General features: G+C 38.4%; 1 protein-coding gene across 5 annotated transcripts in view; it reads left to right on the top strand.

Annotated features, from left to right (window-relative positions):
* KDM2A (lysine demethylase 2A) overlaps nt 1-22689 on the top strand; it is a 156284-nt gene that overhangs the window by 107392 nt on the left and 26203 nt on the right. For all 5 annotated transcript variants that reach the window (XM_041722902.1, XM_041722904.1, XM_041722903.1 and 2 more), the window contains exons 6-12: nt 4999-5177; nt 11070-11176; nt 11524-11617; nt 13454-13607; nt 14165-14280; nt 19709-19835; nt 21824-22218. In XM_041722902.1, the coding sequence (XP_041578836.1) occupies nt 4999-5177; nt 11070-11176; nt 11524-11617; nt 13454-13607; nt 14165-14280; nt 19709-19835; nt 21824-22218 (1172 nt within the window). The remainder of the gene's footprint in view (nt 1-4998; nt 5178-11069; nt 11177-11523; nt 11618-13453; nt 13608-14164; nt 14281-19708; nt 19836-21823; nt 22219-22689) is intronic.

Raw genomic sequence — 22689 nt, 5'->3', positions numbered from 1 at the left:
CATTGAGTACTCATTAGGCGTAGAACTCTATTTCACACCTACTGTTTTATAACTGTGCATCCCTCCTTCTTTCCATGAAGAGCCTATTCCAGAACATTTTGTATCTCTGAATCAAGAATAAAACTTCATATCTGTGATTCTTTCCTGACAAGCAGTAGAGAAATTTCCAGGAAATTTTCACCAATGCTACATTTGGTAATTTGGCTAACATTTAAAACTTTGTAAGCTGAAGCATGCAACTCTTGATCTTGGGGTTGTAAGTTCAAGCCCCATGTTGGGTGGAGAGATTACTCTGTAAGCCAAGAAATAGATATATTAAAATCTCTATTAGTGACTGGTTAATTTGAATCTTTATATTTTATGATTTATATTTTATTCAAAATTTAGGAAAGGAAAGCAAATTAGATGAATTTAATTAAAGAAGAAAGCTTTCTGGTGTCAGTAAAGATTCAGATCAATTTTTTACAGAGCATTTGGTGTTCATTGCAGTCCTGAGACCCATTAGGATCCTTAGGAATTCAGATATGGTCACTCTCCTATACACATTAAAGCAATAAGGTGGATTTAAACCTCTTGGAAATGTTTCCAGCAAGTCATGAAACAAAAGGAGGTTTTTCTGATGTTTTCCTTCCAACATTACAACTTCTATTAAGTTTTGTCCTCTATGTTGAAGTTCCAGTGCAGCCTTCGGCTTTGGAAATTAAGTATTTGCAGTACTGTCTGTTAGCCACTTGAGGGCCCTTTTTAGGGATCTGGATAACTTGTTTATCCAAGAGGTGAAAGTTCTACATATAGCTCAGGTAGAGAAAAGTTCTCTAATTCCCTGTATTTTTTACTTCCACACTAGTTCTTTGTTAGATTGCAGCTATCTACCTATCACTGTGTATTTCCTACTATCTACACAATCTCTGGAGTATAGTAGGTATTCAGTAAATCTGTTGAGTAATTAAAATGCTTTCCCACTTTTCACAAAGCAGGGCTCACTCAGGGGACCTCAGAAAGTCTTGAGTACTTACAGGTCCATCACTGGACTTCTTTTCCTAACAGAGTTCCAGGGTAGTAATAAGTTAATGGGCTACCATAGCTTTTCTCTATTGGTCAGGCATTCTTATGGTTTGTGATCCACAAATGCTCTGCCTCAGAATTATCTCTGGTACTTGTTAAAAATAAAGTCTTCTGGATCCCATCACAGACTTAGAGTATCCACATTTCTGAGTTATACAAATAGAAGGACTTAGTCACTTATTCACTCACTAGTCTCCTTTTAAATTTTTCCCTACTTCCCTGTTTCCTCAGTAAGATGTTCACTGCTAATAATGATCTTTGGAAGCCCTTCATAACCTTATATTTAACAAATAGACCTTTGAGTGATCATAGATATCTTTGCCATGATTTAAAATGCAGCAGTGGGGCACCTGGGTGGCTCAGTTGGTTAAGTATCTGTCTCTTGGATTTGGCTCAGCTCATGATCTTGTGGGCCATGATGAGATCAAGCCCCGCATCAGGCTCCATCCTTAGTGGCGTGTCTACTCAAAGAATTCTCCTCCTTTGCCCTTCTACCTGCTTACTCTTGCATGTGTGTGTGCACTCTCTGACTCTCTAAAGTAAATCTTTAAAACAGAGCAGTGATTGTATCTAACCTAATAGACTTAGTATAAATTTCAGCTGATGCCTGACTTTATACCCATCCAAGTTGTTTGAAGTCCAGATTTTTTTTCTTGGATAACTAATGATTGTCAAAATGTAGTGAACAAAATATTGGTGATTGCAATAATCCATTATCACTATATGTACTTTGGCTAATCCACACTTCTACCTAACATAAAATGCTACATTTCCAGTGTCAGTTCATGTCCCATAAAGAATAAAACCAGTCTATCATGTACACTTTAGGTGATGGGATATATTGGTTGAGAGTATGGAATCAAACACAACTGTCTGGTTTCAGATTTCAGCTCTACTAAGTACTAGCTGTATAACTTTGGACAAGTTACTTAAATATGAAGTGCTCAGGATAGTGTCTGACGCATAGTACATGCTTAGTAAATGTTAGCTGTTATTACAATTCATTATTTTATCTAAATGCTCTGGTACATACAGAGTATTAGATGCTCTGGTACCATTGGCAGAATGGAATTGCTTTTGCTTTGATCTGCATTCTTGAAGAAAAACATTCACTTTTTTAAATTGTGGTAAAATACAAATAACATAAAATTTACCATTATAATAATTTTAAAGTATACAACTCAGTGCCATTAAGTATGTTCACAATGTGCAGTCATCAGCAGTATCTAGTTCTAGAACTTTTTCATCACCTGAAATGGAAATTCCATATCTATTAAGTAGTCACTCCCCATTACCTGCTACTCACAGTCCCAGCAACCACTGTTGTACTTTCTATGGATTTCCTGTTGTGGATATTTCATATAAATAGAATCATAAAATATGTAGCTTTTTGTGTCTGTTATATATGTGTTATGTTCTAGCATGTAACAGCACTTCATTCCTTTTTAGTGTTGAATAATACTTCCAGGATGGAAACCCAAATGTCCACTAATAAGTGAATGGATTAACAAAATGTAGTATACTCACAATGGAGTATTTGAGAGAGCAGAGGGAGAGAGAGAAGCAGGCTCCCCGCTGATCAGGGACACCCCCCCCCACACACAAATACATGGCTCTATCCCAAGGCCTTGAGATCATGACCTGAGCCCCAAAGGCAGACCCTAACCAACTGAGCCACCCAGACACTCCTGTTTCCATCCTTTAACTATTGTGACTAGAGCTGCTATGAACATTCATGTACAAGTTCTTGTTTGAACATCTGATTTTGACTCTTTAGATGCATATCTAGGAGTGGAAATTGCTGGATCATATGGTCATTTGCTGTTTAACTTATTGAGGAACCACCACCCTATTTTCCATAGTAGCTGCACCGCTTTACATTGTTACCAAGTCTTGAGGGTTCCAGTTTTCCTTGCTATCACTTACTAATTTCCCCTTCTTTTTTTTTTTTGACTTATGGCCATCACAGTGGATATAAAAATGGTATTTCAAGGCAATTTTGATTTAGCATTCACATTTTTTTCCAAAATATGAAGGGTGGGTGTGGTTTATTATTTTGTATTATCAGCTATATTTATTTTATTGTCTACTTTATTGTGGCCATATTCTTGTCCTCCTGACTATTATCTCTTATCTGTGACTAGACTTTAAACCTTTAAACTTCTTAGAGGCAGGGGACCAGGTCTTTTTTTTCCTTTTTAAAGATTTTATTTATTCATGAGAGAGAGAGAGAGAGAGAGGGGCAGAGACACAGGCAGAGGGAAGCAGGCTCCATGCAGGGAGCCCGATGTGGGACTCAATCCCGCGTTCCAGGATCAGGCCCTGAGTCGAAGGCAGGTGCTCAACCACTGAGCCACCCAGGTGTCCCGGGACCAGGTTATATATACCACTGGTTATAACCACAAAGACCAGTTATATAGTAGGTGTTATTGTTAGTTTCTTACAAATTGAATAGTATTCTTAGTATTTCACCAGCAGGTTTTTATTCTTTCTCCCCGTTTCTTGATCACTATATCCTAACTTTTCAGCTATCCTACCTATGCTTGTAATTTTCTGTTGAATATTTCTTGTTGAGATTCTGTTTATTTTTCAAGTCCCAACTTAAATGTCTCTTCTTCCTCCTTTTTTCTAAAAAGTCTTCTCCAGACAGTCTAATATATATATATTTTTAAGATATTTTCCATTTATTACTATTTAATTGACACCTACTTCATCCTGAACATTTTACTTCATTGACTATATCCACATAGCAGCCTACAAGGTGATATTATTCCCAAATTATAGAAGATAATAAGGTTCAGAGAAGTTAAATAACTTTCCCAACTATTATTAGAGCTGATATTTAAATTTAGGGTATCTTTGGCTTTAAAGCTATTGTTATTCCCCCCATGCTATTTTATGCATTTTGCCTTGTGTTGTAGTTGTTGCAGCTGGTTGAAAATCTGATATAAATCTTTGTGCCCATTATAGTATCTTTATCATTCAGTAAATATTTGTTGAATTACTGAAAAGGCAGATTTATATTAAAAATGCATGGGACACCTGGGTGGCTCAGTGGTTGAGCGTCTGCCTTGGGCTCCGGCCGTGATCACAGGATCTGGGATCAAGTCCCACATCAGCCTCCTTGTGGGGATCCTGCTTCTCCCTCTGCCTGTGTCTCTGCCTCTCTCTATATATATTTCTCATGAATTTAAAAAAAAAGAGAAAGAAAAGAAATGCTTAACAGGTTTGGGAAATAACCCTTTTAAACAAAAGAATTGGGGTACCTGGGTGGCTTAGTCAGTTAAGCGTCTGCCTTCAACTCAGGTCATGATCCCCAGGGTCCTAGGATTGAGCCCCACATAGGGCTCCCTGCTCAGCGGGGAATCTGCTTCTCCCTTTCCCTTTGCCCACCATTCCCCCTGCTTGTGCTTTCTCTCCCACTCTGTCAAATAAATAAATAAAATCTTTTAAAAAATGTATCACTGTGTATAGTGGATCCTTTATTCAAATTATGGGGGATAGATCTAGGTCCTCAAAACTGCTTCAAAACAGTGTTGCTCAGTAGATAAGAGCATTGATTCTAGAGTTGGTCTAGAGTTCCAGGATTTTGTCCTGCAAGTTACATAACACCTGTTTTCTCATCTATGAAATGGAGATTAGTACTTAACATTTAGAGTTGTTGGAACTGAGTGAGATATTGAATAGAAGATTTGTTGCCTGACCATAATGAAATATGCCATAGGAAATTGCTTTTAATATTACCTGTTGTCTTTCCCATTCTCTGTGGTTTGATTTTCTGTTGATTATCCTCTTAAGTGACAACTCTTTGTTTTTTACTTGAATATCTTAAATAGAGGATAGTTTGTTTCCTTCCACTTGTATTTTATATTCTTAATATATTTAAGGATAGTAGTGGCTCAGTAGAGATGATTGATACGTCTTTCATGGCAGGGAGTCGTCGCATGGTGGATGTCATGGATGTGAATACACAAAAAGGCATTGAAATGACCATGGCTCAGTGGACACGCTATTATGAAACCCCAGAGGAGGAGCGAGAAAAACTCTATAATGTCATCAGCCTAGAGTTCAGCCACACCAGGCTGGAGAACATGGTGCAGAGGCCCTCCACGGTTAGTCTAATTATTTTTTCCACATTATCATTGTCATCCAAAGGGTTGTTTATATATAATGGGGAGAATTTATAACTTTTTATACATACCAAGATGAAATTGATGAAATAGTTTGATAATAACTCATTTTTAGAAAGTTCACCATTTTCTAAAATCACTTAATTTTATATAGAGACGGGCAATTTAATTATGCTTACCAGTAACTTAATTTAAGAACATTGGTCTTTGCATGTAATGGAAAAATGTCTTGAAATTCACTCTTAAAAGAACTGTCAGTATGAAGTTTGACTAATTTTATCTTGTGGGTTTACACTTGCTGAAAAGCTTGAGGGAAAACTAGTTTAGAGACAAGTGATCAATTTTATGAGATGGTTTCTTGAGCAGATTCCACTGGATGACTAGTATCAATAAACTGACAAGCCATCCTAAGAAAAAGTTGTTTTTGATCCTTAGCTCTCCTGAAGATACTGATTTAGCTCATCTCTTTGCAAAGTAGTGGCTGTCTACAGACTGTTGAAACACTTATTTCGCTTTTGAAATATGCCTAGTCATTTAATTCCTGTCTCAGAACTCACTTGAGTTACATATTTCAACTACAACAGCAGAACTTGTAATATTCTAATCATTTCCTTTAAAGTCAAGATCTCAGGGACGCCTGGGTGGCTCAGCGGTTGGGCGCCTTCCTTTGGCTTGGGCCGTGGTCCTGGGATCCGAGATCGAGTCCTGCATTGGGCTCCCTGCAAGGAGCCTGCTTTTCCCTCTGCCTGTATGTCTTTGCCTCTCTCCTCTCAGCCTGTGTCTCTCATGAATAAATAAATAAATCTTAAAAAAAAAAAAAAAAGTCAAGATCTCAGTGTTTTATTCTATCTTCATTTAAATTATCCTAATTATACCTTTTGACTTTCAAAGTTAAAATATGATTGCTTTTATTTTGTTATTTTATATATACACCTACATTTAGCTTACTAGTAAGTTGCATTGTTATCATCACTAAGAATTGTTATGTACAGACCAGCAAGAAAATGTTCTCAGTATTTCACTATTATCTGAAGAGACAGTATAATTTTTTGTCACTACTTCTTATTACTGAAGATGCTACAACTAAATACAGAATTTCTCAGGGTGCTTGAATGGCTCAGTCACTTAAGTGTCCTCCTACTCTTGATCTCAGCTCAGGTCTTGACCTCGGGGTTATGAGTTCAAGCCCCGTGTTGAGTCTGCATTGGGCTCTACACCTGGTCCCATATTTTAAAAAAATAATAAAATAAATAAAAAATATGGGGCACCTGGGTGGCTCTATTGGTTAAGCATCTGAGTCTTGATTTCATCTTGGGTCATGATCTCAGGGTCATAAGATCAAGCCCAAGTGTTGGATTCCACACTGAGCAGAGCCTGCTTAAGATTCTGTCTCTCCCTCTGCCCCTCCCTGCTTGCTCTCTCATTCTCTCAAAAATAATTAATTAAATGAAAAAAAAATACAGAATTTCTCATTAAGAAAGCTTTATCTCCCTAGAATGATAAAAATTCTTTTTATATTATCATTTGTTTGGTCATGTGGAAATACAGGAAGATACGTGGTTAGAATTTAGTCTTGTCAGAAATACAGGAAGATAGGTGATTAGAATTTAGTCTTGTCAGGGGCACCTAGGTGATACAGTTGGTGAAGCATCCAGCTCTTGGTTTTGGCTCAGGTTGGGATATCAGGGTCATGAGACCCAGCCAAGGGGCTCCATGCACAGAGTCTACTTAAAAGATTCTCTCTCTCTCTCCCCTCAACACACTCTCTCAAATAAATCTAGTCAGTCTTTTTTTAAAAAAAGAATTTAGTCTTGTCATTAGTCAAATACGATTCACTTAATAAATAAATAATAAAGGGCACCTGACTGGCTCAGTAGATAGAGCATGCAACTCTTGATCTCAGGGTCTTGAGTTCAAGGCCCACATTGAGCATAGAGCTTACTTTAAAAATTGTGTTTTTACTTTTGTTTTTTGTTTTTAATGTACAGTTCAGTGGTTTAAAAGAAAGAATAAGGGATGCCTGGGTGGCTCAGCGGTTGAGCATCTGCCCTCGGCTCAGGGCGTGATCCTGGGATCAAGTCCTGCATCAGGCTCCCTGCAAGGAGCCTGCTTCTCCCTCTGCTTGTGTCTCGGCCTCTCTCTCTGTGAATTGATAAATAAAATCTAAAAAAAAAAAGGATAAGAGATGTAAGAATCACGGAAATATTATAATATTTATAGATTAACATTGTTAATATTTTTAGAATTTCAATTTAAAAATAAAATGATTATAGCTACAAAAGTAAAACTTACAGGGCACCTGGGTGGCTCAGTTGGTAAAGTTTTCAACTCTTGGTTTCAACTTGATGGTGATCTTGGGTTATAGGATGGGGCCCCCCATGGGACTCTGCTTGGCAGGGAGTTGGCTTGTCCCTGTCCCTCTGCTCCTTCCCATACTTGCATGGGTGCACTCTTGCTCTCTCTGTCTCTCCCTCTAAGGTTTATAAATAAAATCTTTAAAAAAGTAAAACTTATTCATACTTTTCCATTCTTAAAATTTAGAAATGTGTCGTTCACACATGAAGCCTTATTTGTAACATCTTAATTTATTCATTTTCTTTTAATGATAAAAAATGCTGCATCATTCTATAACAGAAAAATAATGGACCATTAAATGGAGGAGTAGAACTAAGGAAGGGCTCAGAAATAGAACATTTTCTAGATGGGGCACCTCGGTGGCTCAGTCAGTTAAGCATCTGCCTTCAGCTCAGGTCATGATCCCAGAGTCCTGGGCTCCCTGCTCAGTGGGGGAGTGTGCTTCTCCCTTTCCCTCTGCTTACTGCTCCACCTGCTTGTGTGCACATGCTCTCTTTCTATCAAATAAAATCTTAAAGAAAAGAAAAAATTTTCTAGTGGGCAGAGAACAATGAACCAGTATTTTTTAGGGACCTAAAACATGGCTGGAAAGATTGAGCTATTACCAAGGTCACCTGAAAGCAGGAAAACGTTTAATGACCTTGCTATGTAAGCAGCAGTATGCTTATTCTGCTGCTGAGGCATTATTTATTTATTTACTGGAGTATTTTTCCCTGAAGTGTATCCCTCCATTTATCTAAGTCTTTTCCAATATATCTTAATAATGCTTTTTCGAAAACCAACTTTATTCAGGTACAATTGACATACAATAAAGTATACCCATTTTAAGTGTACGCTTCAATGAGTTTGAACAAATACACTTATTCATGTAACAATCTTTCACATAAACTACATAATCTTTTGTTCTCTATGAAATTCACACCTTCGGAATTAGCTTATTTGTTCAAGTGCCTGCCACATGCTGAACACTATGCTAGGTGCTAGAGGACCTATGGAAAATAAAGTCCTTCTCATTCTCAAAGTGCTTAGAGTCTCACAGGGAAGAAAGACCAGAGGATAGACATTTCTGCAAACTACAATAATGGTGAGTGCCTTAAATGTGAATAAATAGAGTACTGTGGGAGCAATAGGAAGGACCCCTCTAACATAACTGGAGGAGAATTAAGGAGGGGAAGCTCTTTGGAGGAAGTGATAGCTAAGCTTGACATAAAGGAAACAAGGAGGCAAAGGGAAAGAAAACCAGAATTCTAGGCAGGAGTAGTCTGTGTAAAAAGTAGGAGCAAGGAAAGGAAAGTGGGCAACCTTTAAGTGCCTTTTATAGGTTATTAGCATAAAGAGTGATTCTGTGGTGGGGAGAGATTATTTTCTGCTGTCATTCTATCAGTACCTGAGAGATAGATGAAAAACAACATAAACGATGTGCAAATTTGCTTGGTAATGGGAAAGTTAATTCATGGAAGGCATGGGGGGGTTTTTGTGCAGCATATGAATAGATTAGGTCCTAGGTATTGGACTTCTTACCATTTTGGCCCTAGTATTGAGGCAGAACAGGTAGAAACTGGTGATTACCTCTACTGGAGACTTGCTCTCTCATGGATCAGGCCATTTAGCAAAAGTCCTATCCAGAGCTTAAAGATTAACCTAAGGAGAAAAATATAAATACCTTAACACAATATTCTCTTGGTAGTCAGATGATACCTAATAATACCAATTAAAAGGAGGTGCCAAGGGGCACCTGGGTGGCTCAGTGGTTGAGCATTTACCTTTGGCTCAGGTTGTGATCCCAGGGTCCTAGAGCCTGCTTCTCCCTCTGCCTAGGTCTCTGCCTCTCTCTCTGTCTCATGAACAAATAAAAATCTTAAGGGGAAAAAAAAAAAAAATCCATGTGTTCCTAACCCTTCCTTTCCCCATCCAGACATAAGAGCTTATAGTGTCTTGAACAAGTAAGATACTCATTATTTTGTTAAAGGCTTTCCAAAGGAGAATACCAGGAGATGGGAGATGCCGACCACTACGTGAAGAAAACAGAAAGTAGACTTTGTGGGAAAGAAAGGAAGGTGGAGTTCATTGAGTGTTCTAGGCCCAGTGGATGCTTGGTTAAAACTGTTGGCTTTCTGAACAGAAATCCTTTAAAGTAGAGCCGCAAGTTAAGCTTCATAATTGCTCTTGACAATGACTTGCATGTCATTGGTGATCCCTTCAAGCCACTCTCACACAGTTTACATCTGAGTGTTTCCTAGCCACCTGCCTTGTAATATTATACACAGCTTGTATGTATTTATCTAGGTCTATATAGGAAATAAATAATCAAATACAGATTTTGTTTTAAAACTTACCAAATACATGTGTTTATAGCCTTAAGTTAGGTATTTGTAATGTCAGTACTGTACTGGAAACATGGTTTGGCTCACATTTTTATCTCCCTGAGACTTTCTTGGAGGTCAGTGGTTGGATGGTACACACATTTGAAGGTACAGGATATGCTACAATTCATTGTAAAGTGCAGATAAGTTCATACTGCTGTAACTTTCTTTGAGCACATATTATTTAAAATAGATTCCTAGGGACGCTTGGGTGGCTCAGCGGTTGAGCGCCTGCCTTCAGCCCAGAGTGTGATCCTGGAGACCTGGGATCAAGTCCCACATCGGGCTCCCGGTCTGCCTGTGTCTCTGCCTCTGTCTCTTTCTTATGAGTAAATAAATAAAGTCTTTTAAAAAATAAAATAGATTACTAAATTCTAGTAATATTATCTTAAGAAGTTTTAACATCTATTTACATGTAGTCCTCACAATATCATTTTGAGTTAATCATCCTTCTTTTACAAATGAGTTCCAGAGACTTGCATGTGAGAGAACATGACAGGCCTGGAACTTCTGATTCCTAACCTAGTAGATTCTATAGCACATTGTTGTGCAAGTCTACAAATCTCCATTGGATTTCTTTCCTTTTTCTTGTTCTTTTTTTTTTTTTTTTTTTTTTTAAGTTTTGATATCTTAGCTGCTCTAACAGAGTTACATCTTTTGGTAAGTTTGTTGGTACTTTCCAGACTAAGCCTTTTATTGAATCAGAAAAGGACAGCTGATTATACCAGTATTGACACAGAAGAGATACCACTGTGTTTTTAATGACATCATTTTGATTAGTGCTACCTTTATGATCATATTCATGGAACCATTAGTCTTTTTTTTTCACCGAATAATTATGTTTGCCTACTCACCCTTTGATTCACCAGCAGATTGTCTATAATTAAATTATAGTTTGTCAGGGGCTCCTGGGTGGCTCGGTCGGTTAAGCATTGGGCTCTTGATCTCAGCTCAGGTCTTGATCTCAGGGTCATGAGTTCAGGCCTTGTATTGATCTCCATGCTGGATGTGGAGCCTACTTTAAAAAGTAAATTAAATAAAGAAGTCATAGTCTTCCATTGTGTATTTTGAGAAATTCTATTTTTCTTGACTTTAAAGTTCTCTTTAATCCCCATCCTTCCATTGAATTCTAAATGTTTCTTCTTTCTTTTTCAAGGTGGATTTCATTGACTGGGTAGACAACATGTGGCCAAGGCACTTGAAGGAAAGTCAGACTGAATCAACAAATGCCATCTTGGAGATGCAGTACCCCAAAGTACAGAAGTAAGTGGCTTTCCCTGCATATCCTCAGGTGCATTGGGAAACCAAAGTGATAGCAAAGACTGGTTCCTGCCTTCGGAGCCTTGCTCTGTGTCCTGAATGATCAAAAAGATGAATTAATTCTTTAAACAGTAGGCTTTACAGTTCCCAAGGGAAGAGTGTGTATAACAATGTCATAACCATGATTACATAGTTTAAAGAAAATGTATTCTCTGGTACATTGAAATTGTGTTCCTTGCACTTGGAATTGATTAGGTAGAAAATGGGTGCAAAGGGGGAGAATGTGGCATTGTGGTAAAGCAGGTTCTCTTTTTTTCATCAGTGCACTAATACTGCTTTTTTTGGGTCAGGTACTGTCTAATGAGTGTTCGAGGCTGCTATACTGACTTCCATGTGGACTTCGGTGGTACCTCTGTTTGGTATCATATCCATCAAGGGGGAAAGGTACGGTCATAGTTATGATGGGGGTTGGAATCTGAAGCTGGTTTTATGATTCTGCTTCAGTTCATGCATGCTTAATATACCCTGGAAATTAATCTATTAGGGAATTGTCCTCTATTCTAGAGAGAATTGTAGATTAAGTTGACCTTCTTGGCTAGACTTCAGTAGGAATTGATACTCTTCTAGTCTATCATTACACCAATATTGGCACAATATTTGGTAAACCTCAGCAGTCCTCTATTTTTAGATTCCCAGGGCAGAATTTTGCACATGAAGCAAGGAAGTGGTTTTAGGAAGACAAGTTAATTTCTTTACATGGAAATGTAATAATGTAATAGAAAGCAGTACAGGGATCCCTGGGTGGCGCAGCGGTTTGGCGCCTGCCTTTGGCCCAGGGCGCGATCCTGGAGACCCGGGATCGAATCCCACATCGGGCTTCCGGTGCATGGAGCCTGCTTCTCCCTCCGCCTGTGTCTCTGCCTCTCTCTCTCTCTCTGTGACTATCATAAATAAATAAAAAATTAAAAAAAAAATAGAAAGCAGTACAAATTTTATATGGATTCACAATGATACCAACAAATTATGAAGGCATTGATCTGAACTGTGGCCAAAGGAAGCCTTTAATTCCTTTCCAAGGAAGGATATGAATAGATTTTGAAAGATTATTCTTTTTTTTTTTTGAAAGATTATTCTTATTCATAAAGAATTATGTTCAAACAAGCTTGTCAGATTGTTTTTAAATGCTATGTGAGAATAGAATCTAGGATTAATGTCAGAGGTTCATACTATTATACTCTTATTGTTATCCTTTTTCCCCTTTGCTAGAAGTGGATACATTTGTGAAAGAAAAAGTAGAACTGGATTGAAAACATAATGCTTTTAAATGTGAGGTCCTGGGGATCCCTGGGTGGCTCAGCAGTTTAGCAAACGTGTGCCTTTGGCCCAGGATGTGATCCTGGAGTTCCAGGATCGAGTCCCGTGTTGGGCTCCAGGCATGGAGCCTGCTTCTCCCTCTGCCTGTGTCTCTGCCCCGCCCCTCTCTGTGTCTATCATGAATAAATAAATAAAACCTTCAAATAAATAAACAAACAAATAAATAAATAAATAAAAATAAATAAAATGTGAGGTCCTAATTTAGAACAACTGTACCTCCTCCAGATCCAAAAGTATTTTGTATATTTTGGATCCATTTCAGTGATTTCTTAAGTTTTTTTCCTTTTGGGATCCCTGGGTGGCTCAGCAATTGAGCATCTGCCTTCGGTTCAGGGCGTGATCCCAGAGTTCCAGGATTGAGTCCCACATCAGGCTCCCTGCATGGAGCCTGCTTCTCCCTCTGCCTGTGTCTCTGCCTTCTCTGTGTGTCTCTCATGAATAAATAGATTTAAAAAAAAAAAAAAGAATAAATAGGTAAAATCTTTAAAAAAAAAAAAAAAAAGTTCTTTTGGTCTTGGTTGCTATCCTGGAACAAAGCAACCTAGGCCTATCTCTTGAAGATATTGTACCTAACTGTATTTCTTAGGACTATAGAGGCCAGACAACTAGGGGCAAGTAAGGGATTTCCTAGGTTGCAAACTGAATGCCCCTCTTCTCTCTCAGTCCTGGGTGTGTTCTAGACTCCATAATCAAACCCCAGGGAAGCTCTAATGCCATTTCCACAAGTGAAGGACAAAAAAGATCTACTTCGTTAGGGCCTTTAGAATTTCCCAAAAGGTCAGGTTCTATATGCTAGGAGAATTGCTTTCTGCTCTTCTATCTGTTGGCCTTAATGTTGTACCTGTTGAGGGAGACGACTGGGTCATGTCAATGGCTGTTAACAGACTGAAGTTTTTTAACTCACAGGTCTTCTGGCTCATCCCCCCTACAGCCCACAACCTGGAGCTGTACGAGAATTGGCTGCTGTCAGGGAAACAGGGAGACATCTTTCTGGGTGACCGGGTGTCAGATTGCCAGCGCATTGAGCTCAAGCAGGGCTATACCTTCGTCATTCCCTCAGGTAAGCAAGGTGGGAAAAACGGGTTGTTTAGCCACTATTCTGATTGTTCCCCATTCTCTTAAGGGATGGCTGCAAGTGCTAGAGTGCAGATATTTTTTATCAGGTCACTAGTTACAAAATAAGTAGTTGGGAGCACAGATTTTGGAGTCACAGACATGTATTAAAATTCTGACTATGTGTTTACCTGCTGATACCATGTTGGTCAAATACTCTGTCACATTTTGTTTTGAGGGGTAAATGGAAATACATGTAAACTCTCTTGTACTGTGTCTTCACAGTAGGTGCTCCCATAAATAGAAGCAACATTTGTTAAGCTTGCTGTATGCCAAACACTTTACGTGCATTTTCTGATTTAATGCTAACAACCATATAAAGTTTAATTTTTATAGAGAACATTAGTTTTATAGAGGATATTGAGGCTGCAAGAGATTTAATAACTTGACCAACCACTAAATGGCAGAATCAGAGTAAAATGTGTGATCTAGGAGTCTAGTTTTCTGAGAGACCCGTATTATAACATGTGCTTAAGCCACTGCCCTCCACTCCCTTTCTTCTAGGCTGGATTCATGCTGTGTATACTCCTACAGACACATTAGTCTTTGGAGGCAATTTTTTGCATAGTTTCAATATCCCCATGCAATTAAAAATATACAACATTGAAGATCGGACACGGGTAAGTAATTCTGTGTAGCAACTGGATGTAAAAAAGATTGTGTCCATTTAAGACAGATGTTATAAGAGATTCATTGGTAGTTATCTCAAAACTTCGATTTTTCTGTGAGTTAAAATGCAGTGTTGACATTTCAGGGGCGCTGAGAAGAAGGCTTTAATGAGGTCTACGTTGCTTGGTTTGGGGGACTCTGATTCTTTGAGGTTCTTGGTATCTTGGATTTTTATAGGGCTAGAAGTGAACATTGGGGAATCTCTTGAGCCATGTTTTTATTTTTTATGCTCTTAGAATAATTTGATATAATGGGATTTATCAATTTAGGAGTCACGACTTTGAATTCATGTATCTTTCTTTACTCCAATTACTGTCCAGCACCCAAACTGTTGTACTTGAATAAATCAATGTGATACTGCTTTTCCCAGCTGGGGTTCCTTGAGAGAGTGAAGTCCTTTAGAAAATGATTTGTGCATCTTATTCTCTTAGTTTTCTGTGGGAGGGTACATAGCCGATATCATTCTACATATATATGAAAAAAGTTAATTCCTTACAATGCAGTGGATGCCCTGGCAAGAGTTGGCAAACTTTTTCCATAAAGAATCAGATAGTGAATGTTTTTGGTTTTGTGGGCCATACAATATCTACTGCAAGTACTTCACTGCCTTGTAGAATGAAATACTTAAATAAATGAGCATGGCTCAAATGAAACAAAATTTTATTTATGGACAGTGAAATTGAATTTCATATAGGTTTCCCGTATCACAAAATGCTCTAATTTTAGTTTAGTGGGTGTTTGTTTTGGGTTTTTTAGTCATTTAAGAATGTGAAAACACTGTTACCTCACAGGCCTTAAAAAAATAGATCAGATCACTAGTAGATCAGTTTGCTGGTCAACCCATGTCATAAGGAAACAGGGCTTAATTCTTTAGCAGAACCCAAGCTGATAAGGGCTGAATTACAGATGATTAAGGTATAGGGATGCCTGGGTGGCTCAGCAGTTGAGTGTCTGCCTTTGGATCAGGGTGTGATCCTGGAGACCTGGGATCAAGTCGCACATCGGGCTCCCTGGATGAAGCCTGATTCTCCCTCTGCCTGTGTCTCTGTCTCTCTCTCTCGGTGTCTCTCATGAATAAATAAATAAAATCTTAAAATAAATGAATGGTATAGATAGATGGTATTGACCTTAAACAGCAATTAGAGTATAGAGTCTTTAGAGGGCAGTGCTGTTCCCAATTTGCTCTCAAGTAGTTCAGCAGAATAATAATGAGTATATATGAATAGAGATTAACAAATGTGGGTAAGTGTTAATAGCTGGTGAATCTCGAATAATGCTTTAGGCACTGTTCATGATACTGTTCTTAAAACTTTTTGATGAATTTGAAATTTTTCAAAGTGAAATTTAAAAAATTGCAAGTAGTGAAGAATTTACAATTTTTAGAAAGAATGATCATTGACTTACTTACTGTGAACATGGTCACTTAGCCATTTTAGTGCCTGTTTTGAAACCTGTATTTTGGTTAGGAGCTACCTATTATCTTACACACAGGAGTACTATTGTTGGAGTTATAGGGATTACCCTATTCGAAATAAGAAGATGCAGTTCTGGGACCCCTGGGTGACTTAGTCATTTAAGGAGCCAACTCTTCATTTTGGCTCAGGTCAGGATCTCAGGGTCCTGGAATCCAGCTCCATGCTCAGTGGGGAGTCCGCTTCGGGATTCTGTCTCCCCCTATGTTCCTTCCCCTGCTCATGCACTTTCTTTCTCAGATATATAAATAAGTCTTTTTAAAAAATGGGGCTCCTAAAAAAATGGGGCTCCTGGGCAGCCCAGGTGGCTCAGCGGTTTGGTGCCACCTTTCAGCCCAGGGCCTGATCCTGGAGACCCTGGATCGAGTTCCATGTCGAGCTCCCCGCATGGAGCCTGCTTCTCCCTCTGCCTGTGTCTCTGCTTCTCTCTCTCTGTCTCTCTAATGAATAAATAAATAAATTTTTTTTAAATGGGGCTCCTGTGTCAAATATATAAATAAATCTTTAAAAAATGGGGTGCCTGAGTGGTTCATTCAGTGAAGTGTCTGCCTTCAACTTAGGTCATGATCCCAGGGGCCTGGGATCAAGCCCTGCATCAAGCTCCCCTCCCTGCTGAGCAGCTAGCCATTTGTCCTTCTCTCTCTGTCCCTCCTGCTCCTGAGCGCTCAATCTCAAAGAAATAAATAAAATCTTTTTAAAAGATGATGGGGCAGCCCAGGCTCAGCAGTTTAGCGCCCTTCAGCCCAGGATGTGATCCTAGAGACCCGGGATCAAGTCCCACGTCAGGTTCCCTGCATTGAGCCTGCTTCTCCCTCTGCCTGTGTCTCTGCCTCCTTCTCTCTCTCTCTCTTTCTCTCATGAATAAATAAATAAAATCTTAAAAAAAAAAAAAAAGATGCTGATGCTGCAGTGTTTTTAAAATAAATTTTATAGGGGCATCTGGGTGGCTCAGTTGGTTGAGTGTCTTCAGCTCAGCTCAGGTCATGGTCTTGGTGTCCTGGGATCAAGCCCCTGCAGGGAATCTGCTTCTCCTTCTCCCTCTGCCGCCCCCCTCCGCGCACCCCCTCTCATGTTTCCTCTCGCACGCATGCTCTCTCAAATACATAAAATCTTTTTTTAAGAAAGTGTATCTCTATTTGTTTGTTGAGTAATGAAACTATAAGAAAGTAATAAGTTTGAAATTGTAATAATGATAATAGGTAAAATGTTTCAAAAGAGAAATTACATAATTTCATAGTAAAGTACTCTTACTTAACTCCATGGTTCTCAGAGATGATACCACCTATTTACTTAATCTGAAAATGAGGTTTTACAAAGTATTCCCCTTTTTTGGCTAAAAACTACTATATTATGCCCATGAGTTACTGACGTAATTGCTGAGTTGCTCACTGAGGAAGAAAGGGAAAATGTATATTCATTGACATAGGTGAAATGAGTTATCTGTGCATGAAGTTTCTTGCAGACTGTTAAACTTCTAATAACTGATCTTGATTAATATTCCTAGACTTTGTGTATCAAGAAATGTCAAATTTCAGTCTAACCACCATATTATTCCATTTTCTCTATAGCTTAATTCTTTCATTCTAAATAAGGAACTCCTCTGTGTTTCTGTAAAAATTTTACTGAGTCACCTGCATAATGTACACAGTGGGTTTTTTTTTAATTATTATTATTGCTTTTTACAACAACCTTTTATGTGCCAGTAGCAATCTGGCATCCATTTAATATGTTAATTTACAAAAATAAAGTGTGTTGTGAATTTAAGATAATATTTTTGGTTTCTTTTGCCATGCCAGTGTGGAAATACCATACTATTTAAACTGGAGTGTTGGTGATTATTCTACTAATAGCACTTAAAAGCTTAATAATTCATAAGGAGGATTAAAAAAAATCCCCTCCCCCCAAAATTCCCAGTCTTGGAATTTATATACTCTGTAGTGTTTGGCAACATAGATAAAATATAATAAGGTAGGTTGGGTGTGTGGTATCTTGGCTGTTGTTAATGCATTCCGATGAGTTCCAAGTAAAAAATAAAAGGTTTAGTGCCCTATTTTTTTTTTAACTGTCAGTATTTTACTTAGCTCTCAACAGAATCCTAGAGGGCTTCAGAATTTTGAGTTGTCCTGAACTTTTAATAAAAACCCTTCCAGAAAAGTGTTAATATGTGTAAAAGATGAACAGAGACCTGTGTATTATAATTTGGGGGTACCTAATATCTATTAATTATGTGGTTCCCGGGCAGCCCAGGTGGCTCAGCAGTTTGGCACCAGCTTTGGTCCAGGATGTGATCCTGGATCGAGTCCCACGTCCGGCTCCCTGCATGGAGCCTGCTTCTCCCTCTGCCTGTGTCTCTGCCTCTCTCTCTGTGTCTCTCATGAATAATTAAGTAAAATCTTTAAAAAAAAAAAAAATTATGTGGTTCCCCCACACACACCTTACCAAAGTAAATTAACTTGACCTTCTTAAAAATAAACTTTTATTTATATATTTTTAAGTAGCCTCTAGGCCTGATGTGGGGCTTGAACTCAAGACCCTGAGATCAAGTTACATGCTCTACTACTAAGCCACCCAGGTGCCCCTAATTTGACTTTAAAATAAAGGAGGGGAAAAAAAAGGAGAAAAAATGTCTTTTAGTTGTTAAAACTGTAGCCACTTAAGATAGTTTCAGAGCGTAGTTCCTCTAAATTGGAAACCTAGTGAAAAGTACATGCCTCTCTTGCCTTGCAATAAGGAAAGTAATCTCCTCATTCCAGGCATGCTCGGTGAAGGGTTTTGAAAAGGGTCTTGCATCCAGATCTCCATGATTTAGGAATACTACCTGATCTGGAGCTTTGAAAAGAAGATGAGAATGTTCTCAGTTGCATATTCAAAACAATCTTAAACGTATTGTTGGGTTCTCGTTTTGAAAGTTGTCCTCTCTAAAAGAAGATGGCAAAATATATATAGGGTAGTCCCCATTGTTACTCTTCCTCACTGATTAATCCATGCTGATTTGCCTTTGTTTCAACTATGCTTGATCTGAAGGGCAGTTCTTTTTATTATTATTCAGCTGGAATGATTTCATGCTGCTTCTGGAGAGAATGAAAGGAACTAAAGGCAGTGGCTGATTAAGCCTTGTGGAGCAGCAATCTAATTTGTGGACCTGCCATTGGGGCAGACTGCAAAATACTGAACAGATCAGCTGAGAGCTGATGGTGGGAAAATATGCAGTCTTGTATGTCCTAAACTAGACATAGCTTGAGAATGAGTCTCTAATCATACTTTTCTATAGGTAAGAACATAATTAAAGCATATAACTTCATCTCATAACCTGTTATCCATTAGATCCATTAGATCTTTGTCCCATGGCCTTCTGGGTTAAAATTGTAGTAAAGGCATGACTGCTTGGCAGGCCTTTGTATCCTAAGAACCCTGAAACGGTTTTCTCAACTAAGTATATTGTGTCTTAGGGACGCCTGGGTGGCTTAGCGGTTGAGCGTCTGCCTTTGGCTCAGGGCCTGATCCCAGATCCAGGATGGAGTCCCATATCAGGCTCCTTGCATGGAGCCTGCTTCTCCCTCTGCCTGTGTCTCTGCCTCTCTTTCTGTGTCTCTCATGAATAAATAAATAAAATCTTAAAAAAAAAAAAAGCATATTGTGTCTTACTCTAACACTTTACTCTGTCCCAGAACTTACTTTTTGATACTTTCCCAAGACACCTTTTTGGTGGTTCTTAAATACCTTTTAATTTTAGTGATTGTTTCCCAAGACCAGCAATGTTTAGGTTGACAGATCCAGTTAGGTTCTCCCTACCTGTTGACTAGAGTATCTTCCCTAGGTTTATTTTTGCAGTGATTCAATTTGTCTTACTCTTTTATCTTGTAAATTGTTATCAGCTTGTTTTTCTCATTATTTTGTTCCCACATAGGTTCCAAATAAGTTCCGTTATCCATTTTACTATGAGATGTGTTGGTACGTGTTGGAGCGCTATGTGTACTGCATAACAAACCGCTCCCACCTAACTAAGGAATTTCAAAAAGAGTCCCTCAGTATGGGTAAGTGTTCTGCATAAACATGAATTTACCTGCTTCGAACTACCAAATTCATTCATTGGAGTTCAACGCTGTTTACAACCGATCTCCTACCCAGACATGAATTACTAGGCAAAATGAAATATCTGGATCTCTCCTTTGTCTGAATTAATTTTAGCTCTGTAAGAAAGATAATCATTTGTCTACTATGTGTTCTTGTATAAAGAATGGCAAAAAAAAAAAAAAAAAGAAAAGAAAAAGGATGGCCTTTGGCACAATAAACACTAAAAACATGTCCTCATGCTAACTTTTACTATATTCCAGGCACTTTACTAAGCAGTTTACATACATTAAATTCTGATTATTACCTGTGAGGTAGGTACTGTAATCTTCATTTTACAAGTGGTGACATTAAGTTTCAAGGAGATTAAAAAACTTGTTCATGATCTTATAGTTAATAAGTGAGAAAGCTATAGTTTGAATCAAGTTGGTAAGACTCTAAAGTCTATATCCTTAACCTGTATGCTTTAATGTTTCCCCAATTTGTATCAAGAGAAGTATTTTATCGGATGGCAAGATACTTTCAGTTACACATTTTTAGGCTGTTACATGCCCTAAGGTGCAGAGGAGCCAAGACTGAAATATCCTGTGGTCACATCTTCCATGGAATCTTCAGTCTAAGCCAGATATTTTTTTGCTTCAGCATTTTCCTTTGAAGATAGTTTATATTCTTGTTTGAAAATAAAAAATGACCACCCAGTACATGAAAGCAGGATACAGAATTGTATATGCAGCATAATCCCAGTGCAAGCGTAGTCATGCACATATGCTTAGAAAAAGATGGAGGGGCACCTGCGTGGCTCGTCAGTTAAGTGCCTTCAGATCAGGTCATGATCTCAGGGTCCTGGGATGGAGCCCTGCATCGGGCTCCCTGTTCAGTGGGAAGCCTGTTTTTGTCTCTCCCTCTGCCTACTGCTCCCCCTGCTTGTGCATGCTCGCTCTTGCTCTCTCTGTCTCTCTGTCAAATAAATAAATAAAATTTTTAAAAAGAGAGAAAGAAAAAGATGGAAAGAAAATATATCAGCTGTTGACTTTTTATCCAAGGATGGAGGGATAAGGGGTGACTTATTTACTTCTTTGCACCGTCCTATATTTTCAAAATTAATAGTAAGTATAGATTATCTTTTTTCCCATTGGATTGGTTAACTTTTATAGTTTTTTATAGTTTTCTTTTTATAGTTTTCTTTTTTTTTTAAGTTTTTATTCAATTTCCAGTTCATTCAAATTCCAGTTAGTGCAGTGTAATATTAGTTTCAATGGGCAGTATAGTGATTTGTCTCTTCATACAGCACCTGGTGCTCATCACAATTACCCTTCTTAATCCCATCACTTATTTCACCCATACCTCCACCCACCACCCCTCTGGTAACCATCAGTTTGTTTGTATGGTTAAGAGTCTGTTTCTTGTATTACTTTCATAATAAAGAATCAGTGAACATTTAACAATTTTTCTTTTGTTAAAACTTGACTATCAAAATCTTCCTTTTAAAAAAATACTTGCTTTATTTTGTTAGCCATATTGATAGGATTTCAATTCTGAAGTTTGTAATTTTATGACCAGAACTTTTAACAAAACTGAGTAATGTGCTTCGTACTATCTGCTTTTTAAAAAGTTATGAAATCATAACCTCAAATTTCAGTTTGGACTTGAAACTAATTCACAGCCATTTTCAGCTGACTTATTTCTAGCACACAGTTGACGGACCCTTCCCCAACCTTTTGAAAAATCAATTGATCATTCACATAGTTGTCCTTCTGACTCAGGAACATATTCTTACCTGTAACTATGATTTTCAGCAGTGGGCAAATGGGTTGAAATAAGGAGAGACCATTTTAAAATGTCACAGCTTCATCATTTATAACCTCAGCATCCCTCCCATGCTGCTGTTTTCTCTTGTTGATCACATGGTCAAGTGTCATGTTCTTACTATATTTTTTCTTCCTATTGGCAGATTTGGAGTTAAATGGGTTGGAATCTGGAAATGGGGATGAGGAAGCAGTGGATCGAGAACCAAGGCGCCTGAGCAATAGGCGTTCTGTCCTCACTAGCCCTGTAGCCAATGGGGTCAACCTGGATTATGACGGACTGGGCAAAACCTGCCGAAGTCTTCCAAGTCTGAAGAAAACCTTGTCAGGGGACTCATCCTCTGACTCTAGCCGGGGCTCCCACAATGGCCAAGTGTGGGATCCTCAGTGTAGTCCCCGAAAGGACAGACAGGTGCATCTGACCCATTTTGAGCTTGAAGGCCTTCGCTGTCTTGTAGATAAGTTGGAGTCTCTGCCACTGCACAAGAAATGTGTCCCCACAGGAATAGAAGATGAAGATGCTCTTATTGCTGACGTGAAGGTAAGGGTTGGTTATGTTGTATAACAGCCACTGATCTGGCTGGGGCAGGCATTTTCTCAATTCTTAGAAAGTACAGGAATTCTGGTTAATCCCTGGTGCATTCAGAAAGAAGTTAATATGTACGTGTGAGTGTGTGTGTTGTACAGTGTTTGATTTCCTAGAATGAGATTAGGTCCCTGCTATGAAAATACTGACACTTGTATGTTCAGTTAGGACTTAAATTTAGTCCTAAAAATGCAGATTTCAGATACATCCTAAAAATAAAGGCGAACCTAAGAAAGTATCAGTATTAGGAAATACTAAATTTAAACAAGTTATCCTCAAATAGAGGCTTGTTTCAGAATAAAAGTGGCCAATAGCCATCTCCAGCAGTCTCACCCCAAGCAGACAAGAAGCTTTTTTTATGCTGGGTGTTGTTGAATAGGTTTCACATATTTAGTTTCAAATTTATCTACTACTAAGATTTAAATT

This window comes from Vulpes lagopus, chromosome 11 (assembly GCF_018345385.1).
Source record: "Vulpes lagopus strain Blue_001 chromosome 11, ASM1834538v1, whole genome shotgun sequence".
Taxonomy (NCBI): domain Eukaryota; kingdom Metazoa; phylum Chordata; class Mammalia; order Carnivora; family Canidae; genus Vulpes; species Vulpes lagopus.
Note: the sequence above shows the minus strand (reverse complement) of the source record. Positions and strands in the feature narration are given on the sequence as shown.